The sequence below is a fragment of the Amaranthus tricolor genome, chromosome 5 (assembly GCF_026212465.1).
Source record: "Amaranthus tricolor cultivar Red isolate AtriRed21 chromosome 5, ASM2621246v1, whole genome shotgun sequence".
Taxonomy (NCBI): Eukaryota; Viridiplantae; Streptophyta; class Magnoliopsida; order Caryophyllales; family Amaranthaceae; genus Amaranthus; species Amaranthus tricolor.
The window spans coordinates 8,496,451-8,513,280 of record NC_080051.1 but is presented as its reverse complement, the minus strand read 5'-3'; the positions used below and the strand labels follow the sequence as shown (position 1 = coordinate 8,513,280).

At 35.1% G+C, this 16,830-nt stretch overlaps 3 protein-coding genes across 5 annotated transcripts; all 3 read left to right on the top strand.

Moving 5' to 3' along the window:
- Positions 1 to 1,303: 1,303 nt before the first annotated feature.
- Positions 1,304 to 7,619, top strand: LOC130812729 (uncharacterized). Of its 3 annotated transcripts, none has more exons than XM_057678302.1 (5): positions 1,304 to 1,663; positions 2,283 to 2,337; positions 2,443 to 2,526; positions 6,347 to 7,445; positions 7,479 to 7,619. In XM_057678302.1, the coding sequence occupies exons 4-5, from the start codon at positions 6,840 to 6,842 to the stop codon at positions 7,491 to 7,493; spliced, it is 621 nt and encodes a 206-aa protein (XP_057534285.1). In that variant the 5' UTR covers positions 1,304 to 1,663; positions 2,283 to 2,337; positions 2,443 to 2,526; positions 6,347 to 6,839; the 3' UTR covers positions 7,494 to 7,619. The 3 variants fall into 3 exon arrangements, 2 of the variants coding, with proteins under 2 accessions (XP_057534285.1, XP_057534286.1); XM_057678303.1 differs by having other exon boundaries at positions 2,417 to 2,526; XR_009042113.1 differs by lacking the exons at positions 6,347 to 7,445; positions 7,479 to 7,619 and adding an exon at positions 4,516 to 6,340.
- A 645-nt stretch (positions 7,620 to 8,264) lies between these two features.
- Positions 8,265 to 10,022, top strand: LOC130813376 (uncharacterized). The gene is made up of 3 exons (XM_057679210.1): positions 8,265 to 9,247; positions 9,297 to 9,550; positions 9,670 to 10,022. The coding sequence occupies exons 1-3, from the start codon at positions 8,265 to 8,267 to the stop codon at positions 10,020 to 10,022; spliced, it is 1,590 nt and encodes a 529-aa protein (XP_057535193.1).
- Positions 10,023 to 10,096: 74 nt separating this feature from the next.
- Positions 10,097 to 10,874, top strand: LOC130813375 (uncharacterized). Its single transcript, XM_057679209.1, has 2 exons — positions 10,097 to 10,339; positions 10,446 to 10,874. Exons 1-2 carry the CDS (start codon positions 10,097 to 10,099, stop codon positions 10,872 to 10,874), a joined length of 672 nt encoding a protein of 223 aa, XP_057535192.1.
- Positions 10,875 to 16,830: the final 5,956 nt, after the last annotated feature.

The window sequence follows — 16,830 nt, the reverse complement described above, 5'->3', positions numbered from 1 at the left end:
TATCAATCACCTCCCCTACCCGAGCGTCATGCGACGGCCTCTTACTATCGTAGGAGGCGTCGTAAACCGTCACAGTTAGACAAGGTACAGGAGGAGGATTAGCATTAGAATACTATTTGTATATATTGAACATTTGTACATACTCAATATTTGTAACATTTGGTCTTTTGTGTATAAATTGTAACATATATGTAGATGTATATATTTTTATCGTATTATCACACGTTAATTATGAATGAAATGATGTTAAGTACTTAGACTTTTCGGCGATGAATCATTCCGCCAAGAATGCAGTATGAATTTAATCAAAAACAAACAGACAATCATATTCAAATAGGAAAAATGCTATCGAGAATTCAACACAATTTCATTCAAGTTCAACAAATCCATATCAAATTACATAGTTCATTCGTTAAGTTAAACTACCGTCGCTAACTAAGATGGCTTCTTAAACTTTCTCAAAATCCTTTCAGTCTCCTCTTTCCTATGTGCCATATCATCTATTTGTCTTTTTAGATTAAATACCTCATCTTTAAGCTCTTGTTTTTCCTTTTCAAGCCGTATTATTAAGTCTCTCTGCCATTTAGTACCCTCCGGAACAATCCATCTAAAGTATGTGCATCCTAATCCGTCAACTAAGTAGATTAGGCAAGCAACAAAATCACGCCCTGGATCGAAGTCGCTCCAATCTGTATTAATCTCAACTTCATAACCACAATCGCAAAGCTCTTCAATACAATGCTCCTTTGACATCTACGGAATACATATAACATAATAACGTAAGTGAACTTTCAAAAATAATATTAACATTTATAAATTGAGAGTAAACTTAACATAATACCTTAAGTTACCTTTATAAATTGATCCAAAAGAACAAGAATGATGTAGATTACATACAATGAAGTAGGGAAATGATGGAGTTATTTATAGAATATCATTACAATGGCTATTTTCAAGTTTTTAACGACTATTTTTCTAATTAACAACGGCTAGTTTACTTCGTACAAAAAAACAAAAATAAATAAAAGGCCTAGATCGCTGTTACTAACAGCGACTTAAGGAGTTGACTTTAGGCCTTTTATTTATTATTTATTTTTTTTGGTCTTTTGCTGTTAGTAACAGCGATTTTCACCGAAGCTAGGTTTGGATGTATGGAAGCTTATTTTAGGAATTAAGTTTTCACGAATCTTATTTTTAAAATTAAATTGTTAAATGATCTTATTTTTTTCAAATTTTCGGCAACAGTAAGGGGACTATTGAAATAAGTAAACTTATGTATTAACAATAAAAAGCCAGCATCAATTTCAACTGTTCACAAACGCATCTAATGAACAGTGCTTTCCCCATGCTCGATACGTCGCTGCCGAATTCCCGCGGATGCTTCCACGCCAATCTCTGCTGAAATCTCTTCAGCTTACCTTTTCCATTTCACGCCAATCTCTGCTGAAATCTCTTCAGCTTAGTTGCTCCATTTCACCACATCTTTAACTACTCAGCTGAAATCAACCATGCTTCTTCTTCATTTCTTTCCCCTTAAAATTTTTACTGTTCTATTTACTTTTCTTGCCATCTTCAACCTCTTGTACCGGTTCCTTGCAAAGATGGGATTATGGGTTGCAATTAAAAGCTTCTACCATTAACAACAAGGGCTTGGAAATGGATAGTAAGTCAATCGATTGGTTGTCAGATTGATTTCCTGTACATGAGTTTGATTATGTAGATTGTTTGTTCGAAATGATTTGATGCTATTTTTGTTTTGTCAATCGAGTGTTGTCAGGTATACAATTGACACTATACTAAAATCTACTGATTCATTTCGATGCTTTAATGGTTAGGAATTGTAAATTATGTTGTTCGATTTTTTGGATTTCTCTACATGTTTAAGATTTTAGGTTTAGGATGAGTTTAAGTCAGTTTAATAGTAAGGTTTAATTGGAATTACGAATTAGCTAGGGTTAATGATTAGAATTGTTTTGATTGCAGGCCTTCAGTTCAATACATTTCTTGGTATAATAGTCTCTCTAAAGATCCCCATTTTGGGTTAGTTCCTGTTTAATTGATCCCCATTTTATAACGATTTATAGAATTAGGCTTGCTTGTTTGTGGGTGTTATTAGTTTTGATTTACATTTAGTTTAGTACTTCAGTGTATTTACATTTAGTTTAGTACTTTAGTGTACGGAATTTCTTGTCTGCAAATGTCAATTGGATAAATTTGTAGAAGTTTATCAATAAAGTATATATTTAAATGTTTAATGTTCTATTGTTCTGATTTAAATTCAGAGCCGTAATGTTTGGATTGAAGACAAGGGTCAAGAACTTTGAATGGCACAGATAGGTAATTCATTTATCATGTTTGGATTGATTTCAATTGCCATTTTAATGTTTAATGTTTAATGTTCTATTATTCTATTCAGAGCCGTAATGTTTCTACTGCTCTCAGATTTAAATTCACCAACCATGCCATTTAAAGCTTCTGCAAAGCAAGTTGAATACAACGGTCAAGAACTTTGAATTGTGTAGATAGGTAATTCATTTATTATGGATTGATTTCAATTGCCATTACATTTTTTATGTTTTGCTGGTCTCATTCTGGATTTTGAATGTTTGGACTGCTTTCAGTTTTCCAAACATTTTTTTTTTGCTGTCTTGCTGCTTGCAAATACTGTTTGGATTTAGTTTCAGTTTTACTGTCTTCCTTTAGGATGTTTGGACATTACTTTCTCCGGATTTATGATGTTTGGATTAGGTTGCAGCTCTTATTTTGTAGCTTTTATCGCAAATATTAAAGTGTTAGGATAAACTTCATACATCATGTTTTATTTCATGATGCTCTGAATTTTTGTTTCATTTTTACTATTTTGCTTTTCTAATTCATGTAGCTATGTTTTTTTTTTGGATTTATGGTTTTATTTGATTTTGAAATACAACATGTTACCTTTCATATTTGCAAATGGTCAGTGTTATCTTTGCTACTGGTTTGTCACAATAAAAATGTTAGCTTTGGATTTCTGATTCATAGTTGTTTTGCATATAGGCTTGTGTTCACTAATGTTTACTTCATTTTGCATTTGGATGAAATATTAAATTCTGTAGCCATAAGTTCAGTTGACGTATGTTCAGTTTAAGTTGCATTCAGGATGAAATATTAATTTATGTAGCCATAAGTTCAGTTGATTTAAGTTCAGTAAAAGTTGCATTCAGTTTTGTGACTTGGATTGGAATGCTTACATACTTCATTGTTTGGGTTGTGATCTTTAATCTTTTATTGTACTTCGTTTTGGTAATCTTGACCCAAAATAATATATTCTCAAGGCGGCTTCCCCTATGATTAGTAACAACAAATCTATCTATCTATTATCTATTATTTATTAATTTATTAAGTATAAAAAAACGAGCAACAAATTGTACTGTTCATAACTTGATCTGATGAGCTGTTCGCTTGCTCTCTTCGAGAAGTTGCTCCATCTTTCCCGCAAATCAATCCAAGCATACCTCTTCAACAAAGCAACAGTCCACACTCCAACTACCTACTCCATTCCAGCACATCTTCAACTACTCAAATGAGTTTTCTTCTCCTAAATCAACCATGCTTGTCTTACCTTCTTTCAACTCCTTAATTTTTGGCCATTTAATGTTCTTCTATTGTACTACTCTTCTTGTCATATCCAATCTGTTGTACTTGCTAATTATGCTGCTTGAAATATGCACAACAACTATTTGTTCATATGCTCTAATTTATTGTTTTCAATTTAATTTTACTGGATTGTCGGTGTGCTCTAATTTCAAAGTGTTTGGATAAACTAAATTTACTGTTTTTTTAATTGTTTTGTTTTTACTGTTTTGCTTCTTATTGCAAGTATAAAGTGTTAGGACATTAATTTCTACTGTTCTCTAATTTCGGAATTCGATTGGGTTGCATTAGTCGTTATATTGTTGTGATTGTAAGCTTTGATTAGTCGTACATTACTTTCTTGGCATTAATTTCGAAATATGTCTTATTTAGTTTACTCATTTGATTCATAGCATTAACAGTGTAATCAGTTTAATCATTTGATTCATTGGATTGGGTTGCATTATTATTATTATTTTTTGATTCCAAGCTTCCATTAGTCGTACATTACTTTCTTGGCATTAATTTCGAAATACTCATGAACAACGTAGTGAATTTTATACTTGAAATTCATTGCATCATTTTTTACAGTGTTGTCTTATTTACTTTATTCATTCGATTGATGGCATTAACAGTGTAATCAGTTTAATCATTTGATTCATTGCATTATTTTTTAGATGTTCTTTTTTATTGTGAAGATTTGGTTGCGTCGCATTAACTTCGGATTCATAATTAACGTGGCTACCAAACATCACATACAAGAAATTATTCGCATTTAAAGTTTTGTTAGTATGATATGGTGGGGTTGAGATGAGTTTAATTCGTTGTTATCAATCAATGGCCTTAGAAAATCAAGTCATTGCGACTTAGACATTTAAGTACCCGCCTATTTTTTTCTAACAGGTTATGGATAATAACAATAAAGTGATTGCGATTTCTTTCAAGCATCTTCTAAAGGATCTTGTTATAGTCTTGGATACGGAGGATCCTTTTTATGGTACTTTAGGAAATGTTTTTACAGTTGCTTGCATAGTTCTTTTAAGCAGGGAGGAATGGAAAAAGGTATTTTACAGTTGGTGAGATGTGCCCAACCTTGCTTGAATCTGAAGAATCAGCAGCTCAGAATGTTATACAATCTCTTGTACTAGATTTCTCCCTAATCATAGATAACATTAGCAACTGTAAACAAGAGCGTTGTGAACAATGCTTTGGGCTATTTTTGAAGGCTAAGGGGAATTGTAGTGCATTTAGGATCAATGAAGTTATGGAGAGCAAACTTGGGTTTTGCTAAGTTTGTTTCATGGATTGGTGTGCGCTCTCTTCGAGAGTCTAACGAATTAGAGTGGATCGTAGGCGAAGATTGTTTCACTGCTAACACTGCTATACAATCATTGGCTAAAAAGGTAATTGAGTTCTGAGAACCTATCTACCATTTTGAGGTTAGAGATGTGAATTACAAAACTATGAAGAAATCTAGGTCTTTCTCTTTATTACAAAGGACGCTTTATTGAAGGGGAGGTTCAACAAGGGGAGCAAACAACTTACCAATGTGTCACTCCTACTTCAACAACCTCACACATCCTTTTTCCAATTGTATTACCTACACCTCCAAAGAAACGCAAAGTCACCACAAAATGGTCAATTTGTGCAACTGTCTTTGGATCTACTTGAGGTGTTTAAACATACATAATGAGCATGCTTTAGTGTTTGCTTATGTTTGCTTCTTAGAAGCAACAATTAATTAGATGTGTTTTGGTGTTTGCCTATGTTATTAAGGAATGTATGGAGGTGATCATCTTTTGTAAACAACTTTAATAGTTCACATTCAAAGGTGATCATCTTTTGTAAACAACTTTAATAGTTCACATTCAATATAATGTACTCCTCCTTTTTTATGGCTAAATTCTATGCTTTTGTAATGGATCATCCTTATTAATCTAACAATGGTTCCTACTTTTATGAACAGCTTATTTACTTTGTAAGGTTAAATGTAGCTCCTAAAGATTTGATTCTTTACCTTTCTTTTTGTCACGTGTTAGACTAATGTAATAGTTTAAGTATATGATTCAATAGTTATTACATACACCGTTGCTATGATCGTTGTGCTGCTAATGTGTGTTGTGCTACTGGTTGGTCTTGTCGAATGTATTGAAATGTGCAGTTTATGCCTTGGTATTACTACTGTTTATGCACTTTGTACCTTGATACATAATATGGATGTAGTTTGTAACGTTAAATGTACCTTGCAACAATCGTCACCTTATACTGGCTGCCCTTCGATGCTGGTTGATTGGCTGCATTTTTGTTATTATGTTCAGTTTTAGCTATCTTTTTTCCTTCAATATTTTATTGTTTTGAATTCATTTATTTGAATGTGATGATTCATTGTTAGAATTAATTAGTCAATTAACTTAAGCATCTAAAAAAAACGAGTAGTAGTGTTTACGTGTATGATTCGATATCTAAGTTAAATAATTAAGCTGCATAGATGATTTTATTCGTTATCATCAAATCTTAAACTAAATTTAGTTACGGGACAAAAAACCTTTAGCTCAGTTTGAACCTGTGTTGGTTCCTGCACCGTCATCACAGTCCTCCTCTTCCACTTCCGCATCTGCAAAACGACAACGCAAAGGTCTTAGTAACTTTTTAGTATATTATGTTTGTTTCAAAACTCTTATATGCAGTAGCTCTTATTAAGTACTGTTAACAATGTTCCTTTTATGTACTCCAGATAAAAGGCAATTAAAGGTCTGTATATGAGTGCAGCTATGATATCCAAACAAACATTTAGAGGTATTCACGAATTGTGGAAACACACTTTTACGTCAATTTGTTTTAAAGACTAAATTAGACATCCACAGTTCATAAAGTGTTACATTAGATTATGCACATGTTTGTTGTGGTACACGGTATATTAAATACTTTTATAACTAGCGCTACATGTATATTGAATTTGTTGTAGATGTAATATACAAATTTTTAAAACAACTTGTACATGTTTCTTAGGAATGTACATGCCAACTACTCCTTTTAAGCTGCAAGACCCCACGCGTTGTACTTCTTGTGGTGCCAAGTTGTTTGCTTTTGAATCGGCGCTTTTCTGTTGTTTTGGAGGTTAAATTATAATAGCTACTAATGATTATCCTACTTAACTCATAGATTTGTTTTGTTCTCAAAGTGAAACTGCAAAACATTTTAGGCAGTGTGCTCGCCTTTACAATAATATGTTTGCATTTAGTTCACTTGGAGGGTCTATTGATTCACGTACATACAAGAGTATCTATGTCTTTAAGCTTCATGGCCAGTTGTATCACTTTGTACCTGATTTGATAGCTGATGATGATAAGGTGCCTAAACTCTTACAGCTATACTTCTACGATGCTCAATATGAGAAAGATCTTCGTTCCAACTTATTCCCTGAAATTAGACCTGATGTGATTAGTTTGTTAATGGAAATCATGGATTGTAACCCATATGCACAATTCTTCCAATCTTTGCGTGATATAAATGTTCACGAGAATACAAGGATTTTCTTGAATAAGAGTTCGAGTTTAGATCAAAGGGTATATAATGCTCCCTCGTCTTCTGAAGTTGCTGCCATTTGGATTGATGATTTTCCATCTGATGATTCAACAAGTCCATATATAGCTGTTTGCGGAAAATCAAACAAGTCTCACCGTATCTATCATTATTATGGAAGTTACGATCCCTTACAATATCCATTATTGTTTCCTTCAGGCGATTGTGGTTGGCATCAGGGGATAAGAAAATGTTGTAATGGTGTTCGAAAATCTATGTGCACTTGTAAATACCCTATTAGTCCGCTATTGGCTAATACTGCGGAAGAATTGCTTTTGGATGAGGCTATAGGTAAATGAATTGGTTTTAGAAATGTATGCTTTGAGGAATACTATATTTGCTTATGTATGAATGCTATTAGTGCAGTTGCGCAAGATGGTTTCAAGAAACGCGAAGAAAGGGTTTCATGTCAAGAATACTATGCTAATAGGCTTCAAATTCGCCCTTACAATTACATTCTTAGAACTACTAGGCTATTTCAGCAGTTCGTTGTGGATATGTATGTGAAAATAGAGAATAACCGAATAGACTATTGCTGTAACAACCAAACACAACTACGAGCAAAACTTTATCAAGGGATTGTGGACACAATGAATGCTGGTGAATATATTGCAGGAAATGTTGGGCGCCGTATCATTCTGCCACCTTTATTTATTGGTGGGCCTAGAGATATGAAGAAGAGATATTTGAATGCTATGGCACTTGTCCAAAGATACGGCAAACCTGATGTATTCCTTAATATCACTTGTAATCCAAACTGGATTGAAATCAAACAAGACTTAGCTGAAGGTGAAATTGCTCATGATAGACCAGAGTTGGTATCTAGAATATTTAGAGCTAAGTTAGTGGTTTTGAAAAAGAAACTTAAAGATGAAAAGCTCTTTGGTGAACCAGCTGCAATGGTACATGTTGTTTAATTCCAAAAGCGCGGTTTTCCACATGCTCATTTCCTAATTATTTTGCAACCTTCTTCGAAAATTAGGTACCCGGAGCAATTTGAGCAATTTGTGAGTGCTGAGATACCAGATGTCTCTAATAAGTACTTACGAAGTATTGTGTTACACCATATGATGCATGGCCCATGTGGAGTATTGGATCCCCAATGCTCTTGTATGATAATGCAAAATGGAAAGCCCCAATGCAAACATCACTACCCTAAGGAGCTCTCAGCTTTCACCACACATGCAGATGATGGTTATCCTATATACAGAAGACGCAATACAGGCGAGACTATCTGTGTTCGTAAAGTTGAGCTAGACAATCGTTGGGTTATTCCTTATAATTCGTATCTTCTTGCTTATTTTGATTGTCATATAAATGTTGAAATTTGTTCAACAATTAAGGCTGTTAAATATCTGTATGAATATGTATACAAAGGCCATGATAAGATTTCATTTAGTATTAGGTCTAATAGTGAGCAACAAGTGGTTGATGAGATTAAGGCATACCAATCCGGTAGATGGGTTTCGCCGCCGGAAGCTGCATGGAGAATATTCAGTTTTTACCTGTATGATATGAAACCAGCGGTTATGCCTTTACAGGTTCATTTGCCTAATATGCAGAGCGTTTGCTTTAACGCTGCGGAAAACCTTGCACATGTTGCACACAATCAAAGTAGAGCTAAGACTGTTTTGACAGAATTCTTTTCTTATAACGCGACACATCCTTTTGAACCTAAATATTGCTTTCCAGAGTTTGTTGAGCATCATGTTTGGCATTCACAAAGCAAAAGTTGGAACACACGAAAGCGAGGTACATCGATTGGTCGTCTTGCATTTGTTGCACCTTGCGAAGGTGAACGTTATTTTTTAAGATTGTTGTTAGCACACGTAGTTGGTCCATGCTCTTTTGCTGATCGTCTCACAGTTGACGGCCACACATGTTCAACATTCCATGAAGCTACTTTGAAACGTGGTGTAGTTGAGCCTGATGATTGGATTGATCGATGCTTAGATGATGCAGTTACTGTTCACATGCCTCATGCTTTACGAAGGTTGTTTGCCACAATTCTTTTTTTCCTCAAACCGAGTAATCCTGCTCAAATGTGGGATAGGTATTATGCTCACTTATCAGAAGATTATGCAGTTAAGCATCCATGTCAGCCTCACAGAATTTTATCTCTTAACTTGTCAATCACTTGCCTCTTTTTTGGAGAACATAGGAAGGAGTCTTAAAGAATATGGTTTAGAACACCTTTGTGGAAGCGAAGATATTTTGGTACAAAGAACAAGATATGTTATTGATGCTCTTGATGCTCCTATTCCAGAGGCATGTAATGCTGCAAGGAAACAACTCAACAATGAACAACGAATTGCATACAAGTGTATTATTTCTCACGTGAAAAGGAAAAAACCAGGTCTATTTTCATTGATGGCCTAGGGGAAACTGGCAAGACCTTTTTTTATTGTGTACTGTATGCAAAGGTACGCCTGCTCAATCAAATTGTGTTACCGACAGCAACTTTTGGTATTGCAGCTTCCAACATGCCTACTAGTCGTACGGCGCATTCTAGGTTTAAACTACCTGTTGATTATGGACAATCCTTTACGTGTAATGTCGGTAAGCAATCAAGTGTTGCTTCTCTTATTAAGGAAAGTTCACTGATCATATGGGATGAAGCTTCCATGGCTCGTAGAGAGAACATCGAGTCACTTGATTTGCTTTTACGAGATCTATGTTTACCTGATGTTCCCTTTGGTGGTAAGGTTGTTGTTTCTAGTGGTGACTTTCGTCAAACTGTTCCAATTGTTCCTAAGAAATCACAACAAGAAATAATTGGTTACAGCTTAGTTCACACTTGTGGCCTCTTTTCACCCGATTTGAACTAACCGTAAATATGTGAGCACGAGAAGATCCAGTATTTTCTAGGTTTTTGCTAGCATTGGGCAACGGTGAACTTCAAATGCAAGAAACTGAGTTAGTTAGTATTCCAAAGAGCTTGGATTTGAGTTGTAGAGAATATTCTGCAACCCTTGAGGATCTATTGCAGGCAATATATCCCAATATTCCGACTCAGTCTATCCATCCATCATTTTTTGCTAAACGCGCTATATTGACACCACAAAATGAAGATGTTGATTTGATCAATTCAAGGCTAATTGATAAGTTCTTTGGAGATGTCTGTATTAACAAAAGCTTTGATTCAGTTTTATTGATGATCATTGTAACATTTATCCAACCGAGTTTTTGAATACACCATTTTCCCGGAGGCATGAGTCCACATGAATTGATTTTGAAGTTGAATTGCCCAGTTATTTTGTTGCGTAACCTTGATCCATCAAGCGGCTTATGTTATGGAACTAGACTTATTTGCAAAAAAATTCATGCCAAACGTTATACAATGTGAGATTTCTATAGGATTTTCAAAGGGTGAGTGTGTCATGTTGCCGCGCATTAATCTCAGGCCCTCAGAATCATCTGGTTATCCATTCCAATTTCAGAGATTGCAATTTCCAATCAAGTTGTGCTTTGCAATGACTATTAATAAATCACAAGGTCAAACTCTACTTGACATTGGAGTGTACATTCGACAACCATGTTTTTCTCATGGGCAATTGTACGTTGCACTTTCTCGGGCCAGGAAAGCCAACAACATAAAGGTGTTAGATGAAAGTTCAATAGAACAGAAGGCAACATCACCATGTGTTGCAAATGTGGTTTCGCATGCTCTTTTGAAGTAAGCGGGCATTATATGACAGTGTTTTGATAAGGTAGAAGAATTGCATTGTTAACAATTCATATTTCAAATGAAGATAAGGTTTTAGTTTAGATTTGGGTTTTTTTCGTGAAACTAGGGACTTTTTTGATTGAAAATAGAGATTTTCATTAACTTTTCAATTGAAGATCAGGTTTTAGTTTTAGATTTGGTTTTTTTCATGAAAAAATAGGGATTTTTATTGATTTATTTTTGTTTATTTTAGTTTATGATGAGGTTTTAGGGTTTGTTTTCCATTTTGTTTGTTGGGTTTGTGATCTAAATTTGGGTGTTGTGTTGGATTTTGCGTTCTGTTTTGTAATCTGTATCGCTGATGAATTATTGATGAATTACCGTTTCACTTTCGCTTTAATTTTTGTTTGATCTTCAATTGAGTTGAAATTTAGGGTTTTCGTTTTTGAATGTTTGTATCTGTTTTTTTTTTAGGGCTTGGGTTTGAATGTATATGTATATGTTTTTTAGTCTGTTTTTAAAATTATTATTTGGTACCTTTTTTGGGGTATTATGCATGTTGGTTTTGTTAAGGTTCGTTTTATGGCAGATTTGCAAGTAAATTTAAGTTTGTTACCATAATGAAGCTTTGTTGTTTTGCTCTCTGTTGTTTGTCATTCCTCTTCTCTTATTCTTGATTGGAACTTTTGTAGCTGTAGTTTTGAAAATATAGTGTTATGTAATTTGTTTGGGATGTATTTCAGAAGCCTGCTATAGCTGGATCTTCTTCTGTCACTACCGCACCTGCTACTCAGGTAGGGCTGATTGAATTTAATTTCTTGTTTGCCAAGTTGGCATTGTAATGTTTTATATTATTTGCTCGAAATATAACTTTCTTGAAGAAAGATCTGTGTTTTAATATTGAAGCATTGATCAAAATCTCACCCTTTTTGAAGTCTAATATTCTATTATTGTTTTCGTGTTGAGTTCTTTTTAGCTTCATTGTCACTGTGTAATGGTTTTACTATTGATCTTACTTTGATCTCTTTTGTTGTGGCAATTGGTTGCTACCTAATTGGTTGTTGGAGTTCGTGTGGCAAGGATCACAACTTTACATATATGGACTGAGAGAGACGCCTTAGATAACTCACGACTAACATTTATGAATCTTTTGTGATACTGTTGTTTTTTATATGCTTATGTAGATATAAATGCCTCGTGCCTTAGCGTTTCTAATGATGTTTTGGTGCAGCCCGTTTGTCGCTTTTATGTTGTGTCCTTTTGTGATTGTTTATCATCGTTCTTCATAGGTCCACTGGATGTAAATGACTAGCTTAGTTGTTATAGGTTCAGCCACAGAGGGCTACAGCTCCTACATCTGCCCATGCTGTGCCTGCTGCAGCTACACCTCAAGCTCAGTAAGTTCTTGTAGTTGCCTTTTTTTTGAGGTTTTGGTAACAATCTTTGTTAAATGCCAGAAGCTAATAGGATGCTATGCTACATAAGCTTTATCACTCTTTTACTCTACTTATGAGTGCCATTTTTTCTTTTAAGGACGCAAGCCACACTAGAACCAGCACCTGCTGCCCCTGCGTGAGTTTTAACCCTCTATACAACTTAGTCATTAGAATGGATGGTTTGTGGCTGGTTTAACATGAGCTTTGGTTTAACATCTGAAATTTTATGTTGTATGCTTATGTATGTCAATTATTTACTCGTCAGTTGTGTATTTGATTGAAATTACCAGCTTTATGGTCGCCATTTTAATTGTAAATGCATTTATTATTTTTTTTAAATTTGGAGCAAACATGTGAAAGCATTAAATTTGGAGATATGAGACTCCAGTGCTGTGTGGACCATGATTTTAATTGATGATTCTGATGCAAAATTGAACAAATAGATTAATGAAAACTCTAATTAACACAGTTTATAAGTATGAAAGGAATGGGTTTGAAATCAATATACTAGAGGTATATTTTAGAACTTAATACTTATGTGAATTCAGTTTGTTCAAAATATGAAATGAATTCAATTATTTTTATAAAGTAATGGAATGTGAATAATTATCATTAATTATTCACATATCTTTTCTAATTTTGTGTCTTTGTTGGGTGTTTTTTGTGTTTCTTTGAAATGATGATGTTGATGATGTTTGCAGGTCGGTTCTAAGGTATGGGTTCCTCAGTGACTAAAAACAAGGAGTTTGAAGCAGCTTTACAACGTTTCATTGGAGCTTCTATTGATACTGGGCTGGAAGCCGCTGATATAACGGTAATTTTCGAAGCTCTATCGCTCTGTCTTGATTGATATGCTTTAAATTTCAATGTTTATGAGGCTTGATGTGCGGAAGTCGTTCATCAAATGGAAGAAGTTAGTATCCTGCCACTATTTCAAAAGAAATATGCTTATTCACTAATGGTATTTTACTAATATTTATATTAATTAATCATTTAGTAAATTTTATATGGTCTTGAAGGATATGCTTTAAATGGAAATGTTTATATGGCTTGATGTGAAAGACTGCTTCATGAAATGGAAGAAGTTAGCATCCTGCAACTATTTCAAAAGAAATGTGCTTATTTACTAATGGTATTTTACTATTTTTTTTCTGTAATTGTTGATTTTACTACTGTGTTCTTTCTTTGTTCAGGTTAGGGTGTTGTGTGAAAAGGCCAAGGAAATACTGATGTATGAAAGCAATGTTCAGGTGCTCAAACTTCGTTCATGTTTTGTGCTTATCTATTGATGTGCATTGCATTGTTTGGTTATTGCCTCCACTCTATTCCTCAAGAAATTTGGTCTTACATCTTGTTCATTAAATACCCATTTAATCAAGAATATCTTTTTTAATATCTAATTTTTGTAATTTTTTTATGTGGAATTAAATAAGTGCACAGGAACCTAAAATAATGGAGTACAACAGATATCGTAAATTAGAGAATCTACTTAGTAGCGTTACAATTGATGGTTATGTGTTAGCTATGTCATTTTAGTTTTCATTTTAGTTTTGCTCGCCATGATACTATGACATTTGTTTCCATTTGATATGGGTTTGGAAAATTTGATGGTTGTGTGTTAGTTATATCATTGTAAAATATTGAGTATGGGTTTGGAGAATTTGACAAAATTTGAATTGTGTGGATGACATTAAATTTTGATTTCAATATATTGAATGTCATTTCTTTTGCTAATTTTCTCTTTCTTTTTTTTCATTCATCATTCACCTCAAGTTGCTGCTATTGTTTGAAGTTGTTGCCTATGTTGTTTGTGTTGTTCATGTTGCAGCTTTTGCTGTGTATACTGATATGTTCAACGTATGGTCACATATTGGCTTCCATGTGTCCTTGCAAGCAATCCACCACCCTCGATTTCATTCCCCTAATTCTTTAGTAAGTGTCAAAATGTTAAACCTATGGTTTGGAGCTGTTCGCAGTTAGTAACTGCGAACAGCCATAAAAGACAAAATAGCTGTTCGCAGTTACTAACTGCGAACAGCTATTTTGTCGTTTATGGCTGTTCATAGTTAGCAACTGCGAACAGTTAATTAATATTTTTTTCCCTTATTTTTCAGTTGTTTGTTGTATTTGCACTAGAGACATTAGAATAGGTAATTACAAGTCGATGTATCTTTAAGGCGGCATGATTCATCGCCAAAACTCCGATCATTCACAAGTAAAAGCTTGGAGGCATTGATGAAGTAATTAAACATATATTTAACAAAATATATTCAAATGTTTGAAATATACAACTCAATATATATATATGTATATATATATATATATGTATATATATATATATATATGTATATATATATATATATATATGTATATATATATATATATGTATATATATATATATATATATGTATATATATATATATATATGTATATATATATATATATATATATGTATATATATATATATATATGTATATATATATATAGTCGATACAAATACACAAAAATTAAACACTAACGCTCACGACCCTCATCTACCCTATCCAACTGAGTTGATCTCCTTCGCCTCCTACGATAGTAAGAGGCGTTCGTGTGTCGCTCTGGCAGTGGAGGGGACCGGTACTGTGATGGCTTTGATGGCCCAGCCTGCGAGGTCCCCGCAGCGTCAATGGGGTATGAATGATCCATCTCCTCCAAATGATAGTCATAAGTAGGAGATGAGACGTGCGTATGGGCGGTAGTCGTTGAGGACACTGCAGCAACTTCCGATATGAAGTGCTGGAACTGTGAGCCGACGAGCATGCCATGCACAATCTCTCTCACCGGCTCCTCATGGCTATATCGCATCACGTCTGCCGCACCTTGTGCCTGCAATTAATATTTAGTTAATGTAACATTATATTATTTAATTGACAACTTAATCATATAAATGCAAATGAAGACTTATAAATTGGGTCATCGTAGGCGCAGCAGGTGCGTAATGTGCTGCTGCGAAGATGGCACGTGGTGTCATCCATCGGCGCGTGATGGAGAGGAACCGCGGCATTTAGACTGGTGTAGTAGGTGCGCCATAAACATCGATTGGCGTACCTTGTGCCAGCAGCTCATTTCTTCGATCCCAACGAGCGATGTGACGCCAGTTGATCTCCATCCAGTTTGCCCCAGCCTGATTTTTTCCGCGAAATTAGGTGCAGCTGGAATTCAGTGTCACAGGGCGGTGGAATGCCCTGTACCAACCCATATTGGCGCATTATGCGCTCTGGTAGATGTACTTCGACAATGTCGAAGCATATGAGTGGCACAGAAGCTCTCCACACCCCTGAATGAATCTCCGAGTGTTTGGGTACAACTGCGTAGGCTTTCGCAGGGTACGGGTCCCACAAAAACTAAAATACATGTTATGAAAATGTAATTGATATGTTAATTAAATTGTACTAATGTTAATGAGTACTGAAATGTTTACCTGGTTGGGTCGTAGCAGGTCTAATTGATCTCGGTAGAATCCTAGACCGCTGCCGGTGTGCTTGCGCGTCCGTCGTGCAAAATTCCACCTCGAACCGTACGCAACATCTGGTTCGGGTTGCGGTGGAGGAGCAGTATCACCACGACCAACGGTTCTGTAAGGTTGGCCGATAAGAGTATGCTCCCACGCCCACAGCTGAACATTTGAAATATAATTAGTTTATAATTCAACTACACCGGATTAGAGTTAAATGTTAATTTTATTACCTGTAATATTACTATTGGACCCGTAATCTCCTTGACGTTCTTTTGGGCAGCACCACATAGTCTTCTATATAGGTATCCAAAGGCTGTTGAGCCCCAGCTATACTCGCCGATGCGCCCCACTTCATTTGATTCAAGTCTACATGTTGAATCTTCCCCCCTTGGACGATCCTCTAGTACTCCTCCCAGTCTTAACTTCGAATACATCACTTTTGTAATCAAATGCGATTATATCATGTAAATTTGCCTTCTCAGTATTTCTATTAATAATTCTAGTGGCATCCGCTATGTACATGTGTCCTCTAAGTAACCATGCGCTAGCACGTTCACGCCTTTGAACAAAGTAGTCATTTACCCGATAGAAGGTGAATTCAACAAGTGTTGTCAAAGGTAAGAAACGTACACCCTTCATCACAAAGTTGAAAACTTTAGCTAAGTTCGTGTTAGTAACGCCATACCTATGACCTCCATCATGACACAATGACCACTTAGACATATCACCCACGTCATCAATCCAGAAAATTGCTCTCGTTTTGCAGTCACAATTGCCTTTAAACCATTCATTACCTTAACTTGTTGTCTTTGCTCAGCTGTTTTACCAAACAACTTCTTCAACTGAACATTACCCATAGCACGATTGAAGTTGCTAAGCAAATGGCGTAAGCAAAACCTATGATAAGCATTAGGTGGTTGCCACTTCGGCTCTTCCATGGTTGCTAAAATACCAGCGTGTCTATCAGAAATAACGCATAAACCCATCCTCTGTGTGTCATGCTTACGAATACAAGCCATGAACTAGGACCATGC

What these genes read in the sequence shown, in the direction of transcription:
- LOC130813375 (XM_057679209.1), top strand. Translation starts at nt 10,097, where the DNA reads ATGCAAGAAACTGAGTTAGTTAGTATTCCAAAGAGCTTGGATTTGAGT. An exon ending in TTAACAAAAGCTTTGATTCA is followed by an intron (nt 10,340 to 10,445) that starts GTTTTATTGATG and finishes TGAATTGCCCAG; the next exon opens with TTATTTTGTTGCGTAACCTT.
- LOC130812729 (XM_057678302.1), top strand. Translation starts at nt 6,840, where the DNA reads ATGTTTGCATTTAGTTCACTTGGAGGGTCTATTGATTCACGTACATAC.
- LOC130813376 (XM_057679210.1), top strand. Translation starts at nt 8,265, where the DNA reads ATGCATGGCCCATGTGGAGTATTGGATCCCCAATGCTCTTGTATGATA. An exon ending in CCTGCTCAAATGTGGGATAG is followed by an intron (nt 9,248 to 9,296) that starts GTATTATGCTCA and finishes CATCCATGTCAG; the next exon opens with CCTCACAGAATTTTATCTCT. An exon ending in CGTGAAAAGGAAAAAACCAG is followed by an intron (nt 9,551 to 9,669) that starts GTCTATTTTCAT and finishes TTGGTATTGCAG; the next exon opens with CTTCCAACATGCCTACTAGT.